Consider the following 22,682-nt stretch of genomic DNA (forward strand, 5'->3'; position numbering starts at 1 on the left):
TCATAGATAAATAGTGCAGTATGGTATTTTGAACTATATCTTATATTATGATTGACATTGAAAACTTCCCTTATCAGGATTCTTCTACATGACAGGGTTAATTAGCTCCTTATATGAATCCATAATATGCAATTTTCATAACCTGTCTCTCTTTTTTTGATATTTTACATGCAGACTTAAGAAATGATGCACTTCATTCTTGGGCAGAGAGCCTTAACTTATAAGATTATTTGTAGGATCAGTTTAAATTCATAGTAATAAACTTGTTCAATTGAAAGATATACACATTTAAAAATATTTTTTAAAAACATATTGCCAGATTCACTCCTGAAAAAATGTTTGAACTCCACCAAAATTGTATGGGAGAATTCATTTCTCCACACTCTCAATAAGTAGCCCTTGGTATCATTCCTTATAGTTCTAGCTAGTTTGACTGGCAAAAAAGGAAAAAAAAAAAACATTTGACTCCTTTTATTTTCATTTTTGCTTTCTGTTGAGTTTCAACATTGAAAAATATTGTGAGCTAGACAGTGACAGATTAGCTGGTTAGTTTTCAAGACTCTGATGTGTACTAAACCCATGAAGAGATGTCACAATGAAGGAGCATATCCTGGACATCCTGGAGTTCAAAGTCAAGTGGGCCTTAGGAAGCATCACTATGAACAAAGCTAGTGAAAGTAATGAAATTCCAGATAAGCTATTTCAAATCCTAAAAGATGATGCTGTTAAAGTGCTATACTCAGTATGCCAGCAAATTTGGAAAACTCAGCAGTGGCCGTAGGACTAAAAAAGTTCAGTTTTCATTCCAATGACAAAGAATGTTCAAACTACCTCACTGTTACACTCATTTCACACACTAGCAAAGTAATGCTCAACATTCTCCAAGCTAGGCTTCAATAGTATGTGAACTGAGAACTTCCAGATGGTCAAGCTGGATTTAGAAAAGGTAGAGGAAACAGGGATCAAATTGCCAACATCCACTGTATCATAGAAAAAGCAAGAGAATTCCAGAAAAACATCTATTTCTGCTTTATTGACTACTCTAAAGCCTTTGACTGTGTGGATCAAAACAAACTGGAAAACATTTCAAGAGATAGGAATACCAGACCACCTTATCTTCCGCCTAAGAAATCTGTATGCAGATCAAGAAGCAATAGCTAGAAGCGGACATGGAACAACGGACTGTTTCCAAATTGGGAAAGGAGTATGTCAAGACTGTATATATGTCACCCTGCTTATTTAACTTACATGCAGATTATATCATGCGAAATGCCAGACTAGATGAAGCACAAACTGGAATCAAGATTGCTGGGAGAAATATCAATAACCTCACATATGTAGATAACACCACCTTTGTGGCCAAAAGCAAAGAGGAACTAAAGAGTTTCTTGATGAAAGTGAAAGAGGAGAGTGAAAAAGCTGGTTTAAAACAACATTCAGCAAAAACCACCACAATATTGTAAAGTAATTAGCCTCCAATAAAAAATTTTTTTAAAGACAAAAAAAAAAAAAACCCTCAACATTCAAAAAATGAAGATCATGGCATCCGGTCCCATCTCTTCATGGCAAATAGATGGGGAAACAATGGAAGCAGTGACAGATGTTTTTCTTTGGCTCCAAAATCACTGCAGATGGTGACTGCAGCCATGAAATTAAAACATGTTTGCTCCTTGGAAGAAAAGCTATGACAAACTAGACAGCATATTAAAAAGCAGAGACATTACTTTAGTGACAAAAGTCCATATAGTCAAAGCTATGGTTTTTCCACCAGTCATGTATGGATGTGAGAGTTGGACCATAAAGAAATCTGACCACCAAAGAATTGATGCTATTGAACTGTGGTGTTGGAGAAGACTCTTGAGAGTCCTTTGGACTGCAAGGAGGTCAAACCAGTCAATCCTAAAGGAAATCAGTCCTGATTGGAAGAGCTAATGCTGAAGCTGAAGGTCCAATACTTTGGCCACCCGATGAGAACTGACTCATTGGAAAAGACCTTGATGCTGGGAAAGATTGAAGGCAGGAGGAGAAGGGGATGACAGAGGATGAGATGTTTGAATGCCATCAGTGACTCGATGGACATGAGTTTGAGCAAGGAAACCTGGCATGCTGAAGTCCATGGGGCTTCAAAGAGTCAGACATGACTGAGCGACTGAACTGTAGTGAACTGAACAATGAAGGACAATGTTCTGATTTCTCTTTTTAGTTTGCTGCAGGAACAGCTTTTTAGGGAGTGGGGGACATGGATACATGAAGTTGGATTTTTAATATCTGAAAAAGATTTGAGGAGGATCTACAAATGAGACTTTTACTGTAAATGCCATGATCTAAAAACTACAGAATCTTTTATTATTATACATATTCCATACCACCTATAGATTTTAATAAAGAAAAAGACTTTTAGGAATTCTAGTTAAAAAAGAGATAGTCTCTACTTATTCCACATGTTGCTTATGCAATATTTGTGCTAATTTCTTCAAGTAATACTGCTTTTTATTTGCTTTTTTCTCTCCTAAGGAAAAACTGGACTACTTCCTGGATTGTTCTTTCTAGTCGGAAAATTGAATTTTACAAGGAGTCCAAACAGCAGGCGCTGTCTAACATGGTGAGTAGTTCTCTGTGTTTACTATTATAATCTTCATAGAAATATTGTTGAATTGAAAGTTCAGTTTCAACAGAAATCGCACTAAAGCCTCCAAGCTAGCAACATCTGAAAGCAGATGGAAGAAATGACTCAATAAACTTTTAATCAGATGAAGGGAAAATAGAACTTAGTGTCTGTTTTATTAAGTGGTGCATTTGGAGAATAATCACAAAATGGGATGAATAGTGAGCAGCTATCTAGTAATGGGAAGGTAACACTTTAAATTAAGGTGCCATTTATAAATGCTTTATTCTTATTTATGAAATGATCACTAAATGCAGCTACTTGCTCAAATAATGTATTATAAAGCATGTTATAAAATGCATTAGTAATAAATGCTTAACGGATGAGACTATGGGAAGCTGTTTTAAAGAATATTATAGGACGTAAATCGTATTAAACCATGTATGTGCATCTTTAATACATGAATTTAAGTTGTTATCTAGCATGCTATAAAGTGCTTCACACATTAATAAATAATAATAAGCTGTTTATAAATGGCACCTTAATATAGAGTGTTACCAATGAGGAAATACTCAATGTTAACAAAGTGATTTTTTATCTTAGTCTAACTGTGACTTCACTACATCCAGCTAACCTTTCTGAATAGTTCTATGACTCAATCTAATGGCACTAATACAATTTCTGTATCCTGTAGTTATTACAAAGTGAAATTTGTAGGGCTTCTTGATTTGTACCTGGAGGAAGACCTTATAAATGCCCACTGAGATTTGACAGTGATCCTAAGTAGGAGCAATTCTGAGCTAGTTACTGGGGCAATACAAGCTCAAAACCTCACTGCCCGAACACGAGAGCTGCCACACGATGTCGGAGACAGTGGGCAAGCAGCATATCTGACAGCCTCCTGATTAAGAAGGACTCCGGGCAGGAACCAACCTGCCATACCCCATTGGCCTGATGGGCAGCCAGGAAAGGGGTCTCCTGGCAGGAATTAACCACAATGAGCTAATTTGTATTTGGCAGGTAATAAAACGATGGAAAGTTCTTTGCTTTCCAGCCACTAGTGGTGTTTGCTATGTAATCCTCTTTAAATAGGAAATAGAAAATCATTTGCTAGGAGATTTTTTTTTTAAGGAGAAGATTTTAGTAAGAACAAAAGGTAGCATTTGGCTTGCTCCTGATAATTGCAATAGCCTTTATCCCCAAGTAGCTTGCTGATTTTTGGAGTCTCAGTGCAGTCCAATCTGTAAACTAATTATGAAGAAATTAAAAATATATCTCAGTCCTTTGTATTTTTAATTTAAACTGCCTCGGATATTTGTTTTAGGGTTTTGTTTTTATTTTTTATTTATTTTTTGGCTACAGTAATGTTGAGATAATCTTTTTTAAGAAAAATAAAGTATCCCTATGGCCCAGGCACAAAACAACTCCCATCCACCCACGGGTCCTTTGTCTTCCCTTTGAATGAGTTCTGAAGGGAAAGTCAGGAAGGAAGGAAAGTAGCTTGCCTTTCTGAGTTTGGCTGCTGAGAAGATGATCTTTGTCTTGCTGGGTGAGAAGAATGCCATTGGAGCAGAGTTGATATGAATGTGCGTGGGTAATGGGAGAAATTAGATTTCAATTTAAAGTTTTTGGCTTGATTTTATTATTTTAATCTCATACCAGGAGATATAATTATCAGCTGCTTAATTTTCTACAGGTGGAAGAGAACCCCCCTTCCGTAATAGGCAGACCTGAAAGTCACCTCATTCATTGCATGCCTCCAGATCAAGCTTCAGAATTGTTGTAAATTGAAAATAGGTTTTACCTTCAGAAAAAATTTGTTAACCTTTGTTTTTTTTTTGGGGGGTAGTCCCTATTTATTATTTACCGTCCCATTTTCAGTGCTCTTACAATTTCTCTCACTGTCTTTAAAGCAAATTCAGGGCAGTAACTATGTTTGTGGTAATGGGGGAAAGAATCACAGATTCCTGTTTGTACTGCATGAATTGCCTTGTTAGTCAGCTTCTTGGATACATTTCTAACAAGCATTAAAGGCTTGGTGGGATAGCCCACATTTACCAATACCAGTCTCAGAGAAATGATATGATGATTGCCAGACCTTGATTAAAGATACTGTGGTTTTATTTTGAAAGAGATTTATTCTCAAGTTTCTGAATTTCTCTTGTGCCCCCTTACACATGCTCTGGTATTATTGTTCATGGTACTTTTGGGGAAAGTCTACCCTTTTCTGCAAGGGGTGCATAGAAACTGCTTAAGTGAGTGCAGAATGTGTTTAGAAGAGTAAACGATATTTTAATGTGTATAGGAATGATCTTCAAATGCTAATGCACTGATGAGACAAACCAGCAAAATGGCTAGGAGAAGGGTTTTGAAGTTCAACCACAGAGGACTCTATTCTAGTTTGCCACTTAGGAACTGAAAAGAGTTATTCAACTGCTTTGAGTTTCAGAATCCTCATCTATAAAGTGGGGATAGTAATATTTGCCAAGATAATTAGTATGGAGTAAAATTAATTTATAAAAATATACACAATAATCTTAAAATAATTATTATATTCCAATATACTCTATTAAAAATAAATATACTATATTCTGTAGTACATAATATGAAGTATAATGTATTAAATTGATGCGAAAGTAATTGCAGTTTTGGCCCTTGAATTTTAAATCAGTATAGCTAGGCTCAGGCACATCTTTATTAATCAAAAAGGAACCATTGCAATCAACACACTTTTTGCCCATGAGAAATAAGTCTGTGTATTCCTGTAGTGTAAAAATCTGTGCTTCAGGCTTCACTGAACTCTTGGAAAGCATAGTCTCCATCCTGCTGGTTGTGGAAGCATTTTCCCTGCAAAAAGTTGTCAAGATGCTTGAAGAAGTGGTGGTTGGTGAGAGGTCAGGTGAATATGGTGGATGAGGCAAAACTTCCTGGCCCAATTCGTTCAACTTTTGAAGCATTCGTTGTGCGATGCGTGGTCATGGAAAAGAATTGGGCCCTTTCTGTTGACCAATGCTGGCTGCAGGCATGGCAGTTTTCGATGCATCTCATCAATTTGCTGAGCATATTTCTCAGATGTAATGGTTTCCCCAGATTCAGAAAGCTGTAATGGATCAGACCAGCAGCAGACCACCAAACAGTAACCATGACATTTTTTTAGTACAAGTTTGGCTTTGGGAAGCACTTTGGAGCTTCTCCTCAGTCCAGCCACTGACTTGGTCATTACCGGTTGTCACATACAATCCACTTTTCACGCATGTCATAATCCAATTGAGAAATGATCCACTGTTGTTGCACAGAATAAGAGAAGACAACATGTCAAAATGACGGTTTTCTTGATTTTCAGTCAGCTTATATGGCACCCACTTATTAAGCTTTTTCACTTTTCCAATTTGCTTCAAATGCTGAATGACCATAGAATGGTTGATGAGTTCTTCAGCAACTGCTTGTGTAGCTTTAAGAAGATCAGCTTGATGCTGCTCTCAACTGGTCATGGTCAACTTCCAATGGCCGGCCACTTCACTCATCTTCAAGGCTCTCATATCCTTTGCAGAACTTCTCGAACCACCACTGCATTGCACATTCATTAGCAGTTTCTGGGCCAAATGCGTTGTTGATGTTGCAAGTTGTCTCTGCTGCTATTTTGAACTCTAATAAGAAAATCACTCAAATTTGCTTTTTGTCCATCCTTTCCATAGTTTAAAATAAATATAAACAGCAAGTACTAAGTCATTAGCAAAAAGAATATCAAGTGAGAAATGTGCATTCAGATGATGTATAACCTAACCACACTTATTTAAGTATGTATTCCAATATCAAATGGCAAATTTCAACCATGCAAAAACTGATATTATGTTTACACTAACCTAATAATTATAACTTATCATTGAATTGAGTCACTTGAATTGATTCACACATGCAGAGAAGAAAAAGTATATTAATTCAAGGAATGCCAGCATGTATAGTCTCCAAAAAAAGAAATATGTATCCACAGGCAGCATAAAATATTGTTTGTGAAGCCATTTCTCTATCTGGGGTTATAGATGTAACATCCTGATGTCCATATATACGTTCCATATGTATCTTCCTCCATTGCCTCTTACACTTACTGCTTTCACATTTAATACAGCATGTCACAGACTGTGGTGCCTGATCCCACATTCCATGTGTGACAATATTTTTTTCTCACTGAAATTCTTTCAGTTTATAACCATGTCCCATTTTTATCAAAAGCAGTCTCTCCCCTGAAGAGAGATGCAGAATCACTTTGCTGGTGTGTGTAAATCTGAGTTTCATAGGCTCTGTGTCCTCAGTGACTTATTCAGGGAGGACTGATCTATTCTCTTTTTCTTTTTCAATAAGGTCATTAAAGAGTAGGATGGCTTTTGAATCAATAATGGATGAGTGGGCTGAATTTCACATCTATATAAGTTTTCTTCTCAAACTGATGAACCTATAACAAAACTGCGATTTCATTGAGAAAAAAAAGAAATGGGTACATTACCACCTACTACTGCTCTCACTTTCTAACATGAAGGAAATACCCTAATCCCAAATCTAGGTCAGATAAAACTTCAGAAAGAAAGATAGTCTTCACCAAGAGAGGACACTGTCTCCTTCTTAATGTCTATATACACTGTCTTTGTTTTGTTCACTTGTTTGGTCCAGACTGGTTGACCCTCTTGTAAAAAGGAGCATTGGAAAACCAGTGGTGTCCTTAGATCTGGGTTTTCTGGATTTATAAAGGAAAAGACACCGGTCATATTCTAGATTCTGATTTGTAACTCACTTTAAAATTTTAAATACTGTCATTGGAAAATAATGCAGAATCTATTTTTAGTAAAATATATTAAACAAATTTGTATATTTTAACAGGTATTAATCAAACTTCTGCATAATCACCACCCAGGTCAAGATATAGACCCTACAAGCCCTGCCAATTATCTGTATGTCATCATAGCTTATTCCCTTGTCACAGACTTAAATGGCATCTTAGTCATTATTTTTTCACCCTTTATTATTTTCCCACCTATACCTATAGCTCTTAAAAATATAGTTTATTTCATCTGTTTTTGAATTTGTAAAATGGAATCACTGCATGCCTTTGTTTTGTTTCTTGCTTCTTTCTCTAAATATGTCTTGCTTTTTCTTTCTTTTTGTTTTAATCATTTCATATTTTTCTCTCTTGATTTGAGAGTGATACATTTTGTGTTCTATTAATGACTTGCCTGTAATTATAACTTATTAAAGACTAAAGCTATTCAAATATTATTTTAGAATGTTTTTTAAATTCACTAATCTCCTTCCCAATGTATATGCTATTTCTGTCTGTATTTTAATTCTTTCTTTTCTATGTTAACACCACTAGACATTATTTATCCTGTTTTATAGAATCAATACTGATTTATATTTGCCCAATATTTGCCACATCCCACATTATTTATTTTTTCCTGTCTCTTAGATCTTCCTTCTAGGATTACTTTTCCTTCTGGTTGAAGTATATTCTGAGAAATTCCTGTAGTAAGGGTCTTGTGGTAACAATCTGTCTGAGCGTCTGCTTGTTTCAAATCTCTCTATTTCTCCCTCATTTTGGAAATATATATTCTCTCTGGATATAAAATTTTGAGTTGGCAGTAATTTTCTTTCAATACATCTAAAATAGCTTTCCACTGTCTTCTGTCATCCATTATTGTGATCAAGAAGTTACCTGTTAATCTAACTACCATTCTTTGGTTGCTCATAATATTTCTACAGTTTCACAATGATACATTAGAATGTCAGTTTCTTTTTATTTCCCTGACCAGATTGTTAGGTCCCCTGAAATTGATTATAGCTCTCATTAATGTAGTTTATTAATAGAAAATCCCAAGCTATTATCTTTTCAAATGAAACTTCTTTTACATTTTCTCTTGTTTTCTTCTAAGCCCCTAGTTAAACCTATGTTTTCTCACTCTGGCCTCCACGTGCTTTATATTCTTCTTTCTTTCTGTCTCTCTGAACTGCATTCCAAATAACTTCTCTTGATTTATTTTCTCATTCCTTAATTCAATCTCCCTTTGTGATAATCATTGTTTTTTTTTTTTAATTATTATAATTTTAATTTCTAGAAGTTTATATTTTTAATTTACTATGTCATTGTTACACTTGTTTTATTCACTCACACACATTTAAAAAACTCACTTTTATTGTGTGAAAATTAGAAGGCATTTTTTTTTCCAATATTCTGTGTCTTGTGATTCTAACATCTGAGCTCTATGTCAGTTTCTGCTGGTTCTCACTCATGTTGCTTTGTTTCGCTGTGTGTCTGCTTACCTTTGACTTTGTGCTAATCGTTATTAAAATAACATGAGAAGTTCTCCGAGGTCTAGGATAAATGCATCCTACTCCAGAGTGTTTTGCATTTTCCTCAGATTATCTGTGGGCATGTCCAGTGATTGATTAGATCAATCTAACACTTTAAAATGTTCAAGTTATGTGTACATAAGAGGAGGGCTACAGTTGTGCTATATCTTATCAGGGACAGAAGTATTCACTCCTTCTTCTCTTACATTGCTCTTCTACAACAAAGGCAGTCTTCTTTATAATCCCTTGGGATTGGAGAAAAGCTACAGGTTTAATATTAGTTTGCCTTTATCTTTTGATAATGCCCTCAGACAAGGTGTAGTTGTGTTGATTCGATATTATGCTTTCTCTCTGGGTTCAGATTCTCACCTCTAAAAAATACTTTTCCTTGGAAGTTCCCACTATCTTTTCAGCTTTTCAATTTTTAAGGTAAGTTTAAAAAGAAGTATTTTATCCAGCACTTTTCATTGTTTTCAGTGGGAGAGTTGATCCAAATAGCATAGTTTCTCATTACAATCTACCTCACTTTCATTTAAATATGCATTTGGTTAATCAAGTTTGTGCTATTTATATAAGCCTTGGTGGGAAAAGACTTCATAAGAATATGTATTGAAATCCTACAATGAACAGCTTGCTCGTTAGGGCTACATATAAGGCATAGAGATATAATCAAGATAGTCTTTGCTTTATAGCGTCTCTGCCAAAAAAATAGGATGAGATGAAACAAGAAACATAGGAGAGTTTTTTTTTTATAACATTTAAAGGAAGGAGAGCTCACATCTGTGAAAGATTTGAATTAGGCCTTGAAGGATGGTTATAATTTCAGTATGAGGAGATTTGTGGGCAGGGAAAATTCCAGCGGAGTAAAAAAATGAAATGAAATGAAAATGAACAATGGTATGAAGCTGAAAATGGGCAAGGTCTGTGTGCTGAAAAGAGAAATGAATTTTTTTAGTTTGGTTGGAAGATAGGATAAAAGAAAATGATTGAGAAGACTGCCATGGATTGAGATTTGCTACCAGGGGCAGCTCTTTAATAAGGTGTATCTGTAGTCTCCAAACATTTTCACCCTAGAATAATCTCTCATGGCTCTTCTTTTAACAAATATATACTGAACAGCAATATGACCCAGGTGTTATTTGTTTGAAAATGACCGGTACTGTAATAAGGAAGAGACAAGAGAAAAATTAATTCTAACTTCAATTCATTTAGTCCAAGAGCAAAAACTTTTGCTTCAAAAGCAGCTACAGTATTATTTAATTCATCTGGTGCCAGAGACACCCTAAAGAAACAAAATTTGTCAATTTGATTTATCCTTTGAGGCCTTGGATCATATCCCCTTCCATTTTTCAGGTACACTTATCTATTTTTGTACCACCAAAGTATTTCAGTTGGCTCCTGAAATTCAATTGCAACTTTCCTCCTGTGTACCTTCCATACTTTGCGATTTTAGAGCATCTGCCTGATATGGGGTAGACCTCGGACTATAGCTATGGGATCTGGCAAATATGCACTGCTGGTTAAATATATATATATATATATACATATATGGATTGCCTCATGAGGAAGAAGCTGTGTAATTTAGATAACTCATTCATTTATTTATTTTATGAACTGTTAACAGCTACTAACAGGTGTCAAACTATGTGTTATTAAACCCTAGAGATATCCAGATTAATAATATATGATCCCTACTCTCCAGGTGCTTATGTTTCAGTAGGGGAAACAGAATCATACTTAGGTTTATTATAATAGAATATGACTAACATGATAAAGAAATATAAGAAAACATGCTTGGGGAACCATAGGTCTAGCTACAGGTAGTCCTTTCCCAAGGAAACTGTGGTGCCGAGTAATGCTCAGCTTACATATCTCTTCATGTATTAATTCTACAAATATCACTGAGGGTGCTCGATGTTAAGCCACTATTCTAGGTAATAAGAAAGATACAAACATGAAACAAACTCAGATCTGTCATTTGAGGGCCTGGAAAGAAATAGAAAGCACACCCAAAAATCAAGTAATTGTAGTGAAAAAGCGGACTTTGATAATTGCTCCAGAATGTCATGGACATGGGCATGAGTTAGTTTTATGGTAACTAAGTAGAGAGAGAGATTGTCTCCAGCTGAAAAGGGTTCTAAATAAATCCACACAGGAAGTGAAGTTTGAGGACGTTTCTCAAGGCTGAAGAGGATTTCAATGCAGAAAAAAGGGGGGAGAAAGACACTTCACCTGGAAAGAAGGGAGTGAGTAATGATAAAATATGGGAAATCAATTTCTTAATTTATTTATTTTCTAAGCATTATTGATTTCTTGTATTGCTCCACATACTATGCTAGTCATTGATCTTAAAAATATTTCTTGGTGGTTCCGAGGCCTAGGGTATATATGCACCAGTCCAGACTGTTTTGTGCAGACTATTAAACCTTGAACCGGATTGTGAGAAGAGGTGATTTCTTTCTATAGGCACTGTGGAGCCCTGTATCATTAATATCGTGTTGGCCAAAAACAGATGTTACTGAAAAACCTCAACAAACCTTTTGGCTGACTCAATACTGTGTGTGTATATGTGCTAAATTGCTTCAGTCGTGTCTGGCTCTTTGCGACCCTATGGACTGTATACTCCAGGCTCCGCTGTTCATGGGGAATCTCCAGGCAAGAATACTGGAGTGGGTTGCTGTGCCCTCCCCCAGAGGATCTTCCCAACTCAGGGACTGAATCATGTCTCTTATATCTCCTGCATTGGCAGGTGGGTTCCTTACCACAACTGCCATCTAGGAAGCCCCAACTACTGCATATCCTCAAATTAAGAGTTAGAGTTTTTAGCGACAGTTTGGGGGAATTAAGTATCAGCTTACGTATCTCTTCATGTATTAATTCTACAAATATCACTGAGGGTGCTTGATGTTAAGCCACTATTCTAGGTATTAAGAAAGATACAAAAAAAAAAAAAGAAAGAAAGATACAAACATGAAACAAACTCAGTTTCTTCTACAGTTAAAAAATTAAGATAAGACTTGTTAAACTATCTGAAAAACCTATTCTAAAAATCTATGAATGGATGAGAGCAATAAGGCCTGTGCTGGTATTGATAAAGATTATATAGCAAAACAGCTAAATCTGTCATCATATGGCCCAATGCATTTAGTAGATCACAGGACATCTTCTCACTCAAAATATGCACTAATATTCTCCCATGACCTGATCTTTTAGCAGTCTGTTCATTTGTAAAGAGTCCTCATACAAAGGAAGCAAATAGGGTCATTCATCTAAGGAGAGCGGAAAAATATGCTGTGGCCCAAACATGGTATATCAGCACACCAGTGAGCACCAGTTCAAACAGGGAGGTATTTTCCTGTGATGCCAGAATACGTGTTCAATGTGGCACCTTACTAAAACAAATGCATTGTGCAAACTTTATTTCTGATTAAAAAGTATCTCATTTCCACATCCACCCAAAATCAGCCCAAGTGAACCTTACTTCCTTTTATATTTATCGCATGATACTCAGAAAACTTAGTATCAATTTTGACATAAATTCTGAAGTATTATAAGCATTTTAGGGACCATTTCTCCCCTCAAACCATACAGTTATAAAGCCAGTTGTTCAATATGGAAACTACATGTCGACTGTATATGTAACTTGGATTTTTTGGCTACTTTTGTTTTTCACTTTACATTGTACAAATATTTCTAATCAGAGGCAAACACTGGCAAATTTTACTTCTAATGACAGAAAACTTTTCCAAGGCATTTAATAAACTATTAACGTTTTTAGACCAGTCATTCAGCCATAACCTTGAAAGCAAAAAAAGAGTAATATGAAAGGCTTCATTAAAATAATTTGTTTACTTTTTCTTAATATTGTTTACTTCCAATGCAGATAATGAGAATAAGCATTAATTAAATAATGCAATATATTTAATGTTCATTCACTGTAGCATGACTTTAATAACAAAGTGGACTTATTTATGGGAGTAAAATGATGTGATTTAGCAAAAAGATGAAAACAGTTTTAATCAGAAAGCTATTCATGAATTATTGAGTATTCTGTACAAAATGAATATGGAATTATTTTATCTTTGTAAAGTGAGTGTTAAGCCCTTATTCAGATCCCTGCTCAAAAAAAATCATAAAAACAGAGGTCTACAATAGATCTACTGACCTTAGCATAACAAAGCTATTTAAAATCTGTGACTAATGTCTTAATTCTTGTAATAATAGTGCTCTGGCAAAGTCAGCATGGCTTATATTGGGGGCAGATTATTAGTACAGCTGTTGATTGCACTATCATATGGTCTCATCATACATTTAAAAATTAAAAGAAAAAAAACAGTCCAAAATCTAGAGGATGACAGGTGGGCCTTAAAGAAAGAAAAGGAAAAATGAATTCTAATATCTGATTAACACAAACTCTGTAAGGAAAAAATGAAATCAAGTGATCGATATTACTATAAATGAGGCCATGTTCTCTGGTTATAATTTTCTCAAGATTTGGCCATTAACCACAATAAATTCTGTATCTTACATAATTTTTAATAACCACAAAAATCTATGAAATTGGTAGGATGCTTTATAAATGGATAATAGCTTACTGTCCAATAAACCTCACCTTAGGCTCTTTCAGAAAACTATTTTAATTATGAAGCTTGACTCTCTGTGGTTTATCATTTTGGTCAATGTAATACATGTGATTTAGAGCTTACATTTCTCTAAGATGAACTGGACTTACTCTACAGTGCATTTTAAAACTTACTGAATGTATGTATTTATTCTTCCTTTAAAATTCACTCCTAAATTGAAATGCTCTAGGAAGCAGTATACCATATTAGGTAGAACTAGGAGCCTCTAAGTCAGACCACCTGGGTTAGGAATCCCAGATTCACATTTTATTTGTTGCTACAATCTTTGATGTTTCTACTTCAGTTTGGGGTTAATAAGAGTACCTACTTCCTAGAGCTATTGTGAGATTGTGTGAGAAAACCGATGTAGCATGCCTAGCACAAAGCAAAGATAATACATATATTTGTTATTGTTGTCACTATTATTATTACATAGTGGTTAAGAGAACAGACTTTGGAACCAGAACTAGATTCAAACACAAAAACTGCCATTTAATGACTATACATTAAAATCCTTGTCTTAATCTTCTTAATAATGTAAAGATATTTCAGGTTAAAAAAAAAAAAACACTACTCACTGTCCAAATACAATTCAGAATTTCTTCAGAACTTCATTCCTTACTCATCAGTCAGTCAGTTCAGTTGCTCAGTCGTGTCCTACTCTTTGTGACCCCATTTACTGCAGCACTCCAGGCCTCCCTGTCCATCACCAACTCCCAGAGTTTACTCAAACTCATGTCCATTGAGTCGGTGATGCCATCCAGCCATCTCATCCTCTGTTGTCCCCTTCTCTTCCTGCCTTCAATCTTTCCCAGCATCAGGGTCTTTTAAAATGAGTCAGTTCTTCGCATCAGGTGGCCAAAGTATTGGAGTTTCAGTTTCAGCATCAGTCCTTCCCAATGAATATTCAGGACTGGTTTCCTTTAGGATGGACTGGTTAGATCTCCTTGCAGTCCAAGGGACTCTCAAGAGCCTTCTCCAACACCACAGTTTAAAAGCATCAATTCTTCAGCGCTCAGCTTTCTTTATAGTCTAACTCTCACATCCATATATGACTACTGGAAAAACCGTAGCTTTGACTAGACAGATCTTTGTTGGCAAAGTAATGTCTCTGCTTTTTAATACGCTATCTACGTTGGTCATAATTTTTCTTCCAAGGAGCAAGCGTCTTTTAATTTCATTGCTGCAGTCACCATCTGCAGTGATTTTGGTGTGAGTGATTTTGGTATGAGTGATTCTTATTCATACCATAGGCCAAAACAAATATTCCTGGTCAGTTTTCTGCTGCAAGGTGCTTGTGCCATTTCTCGGTTCTGTCATCCCCTAGTGGCGGTTGAAGAAAGGTTAAGACAGCATAGGCAAGTCTGCAAGCTGTGTTAAAGCTGTGAGCTCAGAAGCCTCTCACATTGTTCTCACTCTTATTCCAGTGATGAGAATGAGTAATATGGCCAAAGGTTAATGTAAAGGGGGACAGATAAAATGTAGCCTCTGGCTGTTTGAGCTACTTCCCAGAAAAAAGTCTAGACTCTTGAAGAGGAAGCACTGCACACATTTTAGTGGAGAGCTACCTTTCCCCATCATAGGAAAGAAACCAATTGTCTCAGTCCTGATTCTCTAGAAAGCAAAGCCAAAAATAAGTACCCGTGCTTCTATTTGAGAGGCATGAGCGCAGGACACAGAGAGAAAGTAAAAAGGAAGCGAGGCGGGAGATGATGGGAAAGAGTAAAGAGGATGTGTTATCATTCTGGCCTACCACTCTACACAGAGCCTCATAGAGACACTGGAGAGGGCTACTGGGCAGGTGCACCACGATTTTCAGAGAAGCTGCAAATAAACTGGAGAGAGCATGAAGCAGTCTGTAGGAGGAAAGGATGGGGTAGGAGAAGGAATTATCAGCCAGATTTCGTCCCATTTTTTGCTTCAGTTCAGTTCAGTCGCTCAGTCGTGTCCGACTCTTTGTGACCCCATGAATCGCAGCACGCCATGCCTTCCTGTCCATCACCAACTCCCTGAGTTCACTCAGACTCAGGTCCATCGAGTCAGTGATGCCATCCAGCCATCTCATCCTCTGTCGTCCCCTTCTCCTCCCGCCCCCAATCCCTCCCAGCATCAGAGTCTTTTCCAATGAGTCAACTCTTCGCATGAGGTGGCCAAAGTACTGGAGTATCACCCAGTCTCCACTCCCTGTATTGTATATATCCTGGACATACCCTTATGACTACTCAGAAAGTCAGATCCTATCCCCTGTAAAGCAGCATTTCATCCAAATCTAGAGGTGGTAGGGAGCTAAACATCTATCTGCACCTTGGCAACTGAGAGGGTCTTGCATTCCAAGAAGGTGTCTAGACTTCCACAGGAAGTGAGACCGTATGGGCCCAAGCAGGACTGGCCATCTACAGGGACAGCTGAGGCCAACTGAGTGAATGAGAGGCTAAGGAGGGAATCTGAGGGGCTGCTGGAGGTATCAAAATATGCCCAAACTACTCACATTGCAGCATTAAATAGTTTTTATGTAATATAAACGTAAGGCAATATAAGCATGCAGCAAACATGGAAGCTTTTATGTTTATTCCTGCAAGATTTTGATTCAGGATAAATACAATAAGTTCTTAAAAGGAGAGAATACTTTCTCCTCAACAAACAAAGTAAACAAACGTATAACATTCTAGTGCTCCAGATCACTAACAAGGCTTTGCTTTTCTGAAAATCTGGTTTGATTTGGTCTTGTACTGAGAAATTTCACTGGAGAAACAATTTCAGCTATTATTAACACCATTTATATTCATATACATAAAACTCACATCTTACAATCAAAGTATCCACTTCTATGTTGACAGCAGCCATACTTTAGACATTAATAAGATCAGGTAGCCATTCAGCACTCTTTCCTAAATCATTTTGCCAAAATGAGAATTTATAAGTGAGTTTTATCCTCCTGCATGATTGATTTTCCAGAAACAAAACCAGTTATGTGATAGAACTTAATTCCTCTAAACAGATTTGGTGTTTCATGTTTCAAACTGATAAGGACAATCTGAGTCTATATTCTGGAACAGCAATTAATCCAAAATAAAAAATGGTAGCTAATAACCTGTTTCATAAAATCTGAGCCTTGTCTTTGTTTCAACCACGTCGAGTAATAAGGGTATGAGAATGAGTGGCCCAATGATTTGTTGCCCACACACATGCCCAGTCTTCATCACGGAAAATGCCATCAAGTAAAAGAGCATCTGGCCTTTGATATTTCTTTAATATACATTAAAAGCCCTCAAATATCCCATAAAGAAAAATGGGAACTTAATTCCAAGTGTTTAATCTAAGTCAGGGAAAAATATATTATGGAGAGAATATGCTGTCCACTATTATTGGGAAATGGTAAAGATGTACTAAGAAATAATAGAAATCAGAAGTGGACAAGACCTAAGGTCAATTTTTAATAACTTTGCCTTTTCCAGCAAAGAGCGTTTATATGTTTTATTGTCTAGAAGAAGTAACTTTTAAATACTTCTATTTAAATATTTAAAAAATCAGTCATTTATATTTTAAGTTTACCCAGAATAAATCTATGTACACGTTTAGACTTAAATTTATATTTAGTCCATTTTTAAAAGTGCGTTTTTATAATGACGTACAATGTGATACATTGGCATCACGTAGTTTAGCAGACTTTCTCATGTGTTTTATAGCTGTAGAATCAGAAATGTTTTCTATTAAAGGATTCTTTAATTTCAGGCTTCTTGAATAAAATCTTGATTGTCTTCCAAATAAATTCTGCAGCTTTTCTGAACAACTTATTCCAATATTTAGCAAGACTGATAATTTCCCCCTCTAATAAAGCCTACTCCCTAAAGTTGTTCTCCAAGCCTGGGTCTTTTTGCTTTAAATTTGTAAAAATGAATGATTGATTAGGATCATTTTTATATAGCCCTTCATTTACTTAGTTTTCTTTTCTTGAGGTGGATATTTTTATTTGCTAGACTTTTACCAAAATCTCTTTAGCTTTTTCTGGCATACTTTAAAATTTAGCCCAAAATCTCTATCATTTGCTTCAATTTTGCTATAATATTAGTTCCTGTTAAAGGTCAGTATAAATGAGATTATTGTGATTTTTATGTCAAGTATTTCTCATTTTATAAACTATAAATCTGAGGTGTATTTTTAATTTTATTTATTAATATATTGGAATGAATCTGGAAATTTTCTGTTGCAGGTTTCCAGTTCATAAATTGATTGAGCAGTTAACGGGTTTCTGTTTAGGGCTTATTTGGGGCCACTTTGCTAGATTTTAGGAAAATAAAGATTTATAAGACAAATCCAACTTGTTCTGATTGTATAACTGGAGGAAAGAGACACGTCAGAAAGCAGTTGTAATGTGTGGATAACAAAACAAATTGTCAAAAAAAGTGTGTTTCAGAGTAGGGAAAATGGTGAGAAGGAGTGAGTGACTGTGCCTACAGAGGTGAAGGAGAGCCTCATGTAGGTTATTTTGGAGTTACATCATAAAACGGAGCAAGATTATGGCAGATGGCGGGCAAGGAAAGTGGTTGAAGAGAGACATAAATATGTCCCAGATGAAAAGGGGTGCATGTATACTCAGATCCCCATATAGAGAGTTGTGAAAGGATGTTGCATTTTAGAAACTTCAGCATTGCTGGCATATAGAAGAAAGACGGATGAATGGAACTGAGAAGGTGGTTGGAGGATAATGAAAAGAAGCCTGTATACTCTGCTAAGGTATTTGTACATTATTCTGTAGATAATAAATTTTCTAGAAGAACTATTTTTGAGATATATATCTTAGAAAAAAATTGAAAACACAGAGAATTAATTGAAATGGTTTTTCCTGTGATCAGAAGAAACAGCATGGAGAGGAATTCAGATTAGAGAAAATAAGAACTCGAATGAGACTGTGGTCTAGTTCTAGAATTTGTGGCTGTTGATGGAAAGTGGAGAATTAAGAAAATAAGGAGAATAAAGGAGGTAAAGAAATGATTAGCCAAGATGAGCAATAGAGAAAGGGGGCCAACTCTGAGAAGACAGTGATTTCACAGAGTTGTCTGTGCTACATCCTAATGATAGAAAATAGAGTTCTGGGGGCAAGAAACCACTGGGAAGTTAGCATATTTATAAGTGATGGATCAGATCATAGGTAAGAACAAAACCCAAAGAACGCTTATAAGCTATGAGAAATAATAAAGGTCTAGAACTATAAACCAAGGATTACTAACATTTGAGAAATGGGTTTCCCTGGTGGCTCAGTTGGTAAAGAATCCACCTGCATACAGGAAACCAACTGCAATGCTGAAGACCCAAGTTCAGTCCTTGGGTTGGGAAGATCTCCTGGAGAAGGAAATGGCAGCCCACTCCAGTGTTCCTGCCTGGGAAATCCTATGGACAGAGGAGCCTGGCAGGTTACATTCATTGGGGTCACAAGAGTCATACATGACTTAAAAACTAAACCACCACCATCACCACCACCAAGAAATGGGATGAGGAAGTGAAGTCAGTGAAAAAAAAAAAACAAGCAAACAAACAAAAAAACAGAGAATGCAACATATAAAAAGTGAAGAATTTGGAGAGAAAATGTCTTAGCTTGAGAGACAAAGAGTTTTAAGGAGAAGAGCCAGCAGCATTTCATATTACAGAGTTCAGCTGGAATGTTTATAGGTGAGAAAGCATCAGACTGTTTCTGTTGACCTTAATGGTTAAGACATTGTGAAGAGAATGGAACAAGAACAGAGAACGTAACTACAGGAAACTCTGAAGAATCCTGGTCATCACAGAAGGAAATGGGTGAGACTGAGAAACTGTGAAGTTGTGGCTCAGTGCTTGCTTTCTTATGTTTTTGTGTGTGTTTTAAGCAAAAGTGACCTCAGTGTGATTACAGGCTAAAGGATATAATCTACTTGAGAGAAAATAAGGGATGTGATTGGATGGAAATAAAAACTGCCGAGGAAAACCCTTGGGATGAAGAATGAGCGTCTCTTCCCCTGAGGAAAAGCAGGACGTGCCTTATGAGTTGTTCGTGCACTATATGGCAGACAGACCAGGTGCTTTTGATGCTCATAGATGTCACTGTCATGCTCAGACATGGGACTTCATTAGACATGGGGACAAAAGTCATAGACCCAGGTCGAGAAGTCTGGAATCCAGAAATGAAAGTGGGAAATGAGGAAACAAGGAAGAAATAGAATGTGTTAATTCTTATTTTTAGACCTAAAAAGGATGTTAGGTGGCCTAGTAGGAGAAAAGGATAGGTATGGAGGGGAGGCAGTGTTCAAGGACTTGGGATTTGGAGTCAGATAAAAATGAATCCATATCTCAGCTGAGGCCCTTATTAAGTGTATGAGCTAATGCAATAAACTTAACCACTCTCTGCCTCAGTTTCTTCACATGTCAATTAAAGGCCATGGTGTTAACTTCATAAGATTGTTGTAAGGAAATAAAGAAGTTGATATAAAACTTTCAGAGGGAAGACATACAGAATATATTCTGTTTGTTCATTTTGATTAAACAGACTAACTATGAAAGTGGGGAGAATGGTGAATGTTCTAGCACAAGGGCTCTATGACCTCTGTGAATTATGAGTAAGCCATTTGGTGGGATAACTTGAAAAAGGTACAGCTTTGTAAGAGAGGTGCCATTCAAAAAATAGAAACTGACTAGGAACACATAAAAATTCTGCAAAGCACTCATAACATTAGTCTTGGCAATGATTTCAGGGGTATGTTAAATGTCCTTATCACAATGATAGTGATGAAAGTGTCTCTGCATAGAGTCAAAAGCCCAGCTTAAGTAGATGGCCATTGTTTGCAATGTTACTATATTGAGTAGTCAAGTCATTTCCATAAATTTGAGGAATATGAAGGGGATTGTAGAAGAAGAAAACGTGGATGAGAGAGTGGAGTGAATCATCAAATGATGGAGAGAGAGGGGCAGGTTGAATTGCCTGCTGAATCAGGACACAGATATGGACATGAAAGGAAGTGAAATCCAGGGCTTGACATGGGGAGAACACCCAAAGGTCTGCAGATTTCCGTAACCTCTAAACCAAGCATGACAGGGTGGGAGTAAGAATGACTCAGAAAGCGGGATTTGTTAAGCAAAAGTCAGAATGAAGATTATTAACCATGGAGAAAAGGTGAAGCAGTGAGCTCATGAAGAACATAAGATATGGGTCAAAGTCATATGAGTGAGCACTAGGAGGTGACTAACAGTAATGGACAGAGCAAGCAAAGCAAAAACTCACAAAACAAAGACTGCTTAACCAGTAAACCAAATATAAGCCCTAACTGGTATAAAATTGGAAGTTTTAAAATGCCCAAACCTTCCTTCCAAAGCATAAACCTTAATTGCACCTTGGTATTTTCATTTATGAATTTAGTAAATATTCATTGAACAACAGTTAGTTACCAGACGTGGTTCCATACATTGGAAAAATAGTGGAGGAAAAGGCAAGCAAGTTCCCAGCTCAGGGAATTAAATTCTAGTGGGAGAAAAACAGACAGCATAAAACTATGTATATTAATTCAACTAGGAAGAGATCTATGGTGAAATTAATACTAACGCATATATATGGAATTTAGAAAGATGGTAACAATAACCCTGTGTACGAGACAGCAAAAGAGACACTGATGTATAGAACAGTCTTATGGACTCTGTGGGAGAGGGAGAGGGTGGGAAGATTTGAGAGAATGGCATTGAAACATGTAAAATATCACGTATGAAACGAGTTGCCAGTCCAGGTTCGATGCACGATACTGGATGCTTGGGGCTAGGGCACTGGGACGACCCAGAGGGATGGTATGGGGAGGGAGGAGGGAGGAGGGTTCAGGATGGGGAACACATGTATACCTGTGGCGGATTCATTTTGATATTTGGCAAAACTAATACAGTTATGTAAAGTTTAAAAATAAAATAAAATTAAAATCATGAAAATAGAAAAAAAAATAGGTAGAGAGTTATCAGTAATATTGGAATGCCACTATTTTATATACGACAGTCAGAGAAAAGACTTCTGACAAGGTGACATTTAGCTAGGATCTGATGGAGAAGGAGTCGGCCATGTGAAGATTGGGAGGTATTCCAGGTAAACAGGTGGTGTAAAAGCCCAGTGGGAAGATCAAGTTTAACAGAGAAAGACAGAAACAAGATCAATATGTCTGTACTAGTCTAGTGAGAAAAGCCTCTCTTTTCCCTAAATGTTTCATGTTTTAACATGAATATGATCACACTGTATATTCAATTTTCAAGAACAACATAGTAATTAAAAACAGACTGAAGGGGCGCTGCTAACACTCAAATACTGACTCCTCCTTTCCTACATGTGTTACCTTGGTAAAGCTTACCAAACCACTCTGACACATTTTCTTACCTGTAATATGATAATAATAATAGTACTTCCTTCATACAGGTGCAATAAGAATTAATAGCCATAAAACACATAGAGAAATGTTTGGCCCATAAAAAGTGCTTCTTATGTAAAATCTTTTCATTTTTTATTCCTGATTGCATTATGTGGGAGAGATAGTCTTTTTTCTTACATATGCTTATTGATGATTATTTCTATTGGTTCTGAGTGTCCCATAATTCAAGTAACTGTAGAAACGGATTGCTCTTAATTTCTCTATGTCATAAATCACTTGACAATAAACATCATTATCATGCTTTAAGATTTTCCACAGCAGTGATCACCTGGGTTGTGGAGTATGGGAAAATAGTAAAAGTATTTCACTGTCTGAAGCATTCATAAGAGCCGTGCTCATCTTGATTAGTTTTCCATGGAATTAACCTCCAAATAACAAAAGAAAGATACAATGTCAACTGATGCTTTGCCAACTGAATTTATCCTGAAGGAGAGTTGTGCTTGGCCTGTACAATGTTTCCAAAAAATTTTTATTGAGGTGCCAAAACTCAAGAAAATCTCAAATTTTACTATTAAAAACTACTTATTTCTGGCTTGTTCTGAAAAATAATTTATTTACTGTAAACTAGTAGAACATAGTGGGTAAGAGGCAAAACTTGTGGATAGATTTCTTATAACATTTTTTTACTATTTATTCATAATTTTATGTTTTAACCTTAAGTTCATACTGTTAAAAATTATATAAAAATAT

The 22,682-nt window shown here is 36.3% G+C and overlaps 1 protein-coding gene across 1 annotated transcript in view; it reads left to right on the plus strand.

Moving 5' to 3' along the window:
* Positions 1-22,682, plus strand: part of ARHGAP15 (Rho GTPase activating protein 15) — a 698,771-nt gene that overhangs the window by 123,695 nt on the left and 552,394 nt on the right. Inside the window, exon 5 of the mRNA XM_070389876.1 lies at positions 2,515-2,602. Coding sequence (XP_070245977.1) covers positions 2,515-2,602 — 88 coding nt within the window. The remainder of the gene's footprint in view (positions 1-2,514; positions 2,603-22,682) is intronic.

The sequence above is a fragment of the Bos mutus genome, chromosome 2 (genome assembly GCF_027580195.1).
Source record: "Bos mutus isolate GX-2022 chromosome 2, NWIPB_WYAK_1.1, whole genome shotgun sequence".
Lineage (NCBI taxonomy): Eukaryota > Metazoa > Chordata > Mammalia > Artiodactyla > Bovidae > Bos > Bos mutus.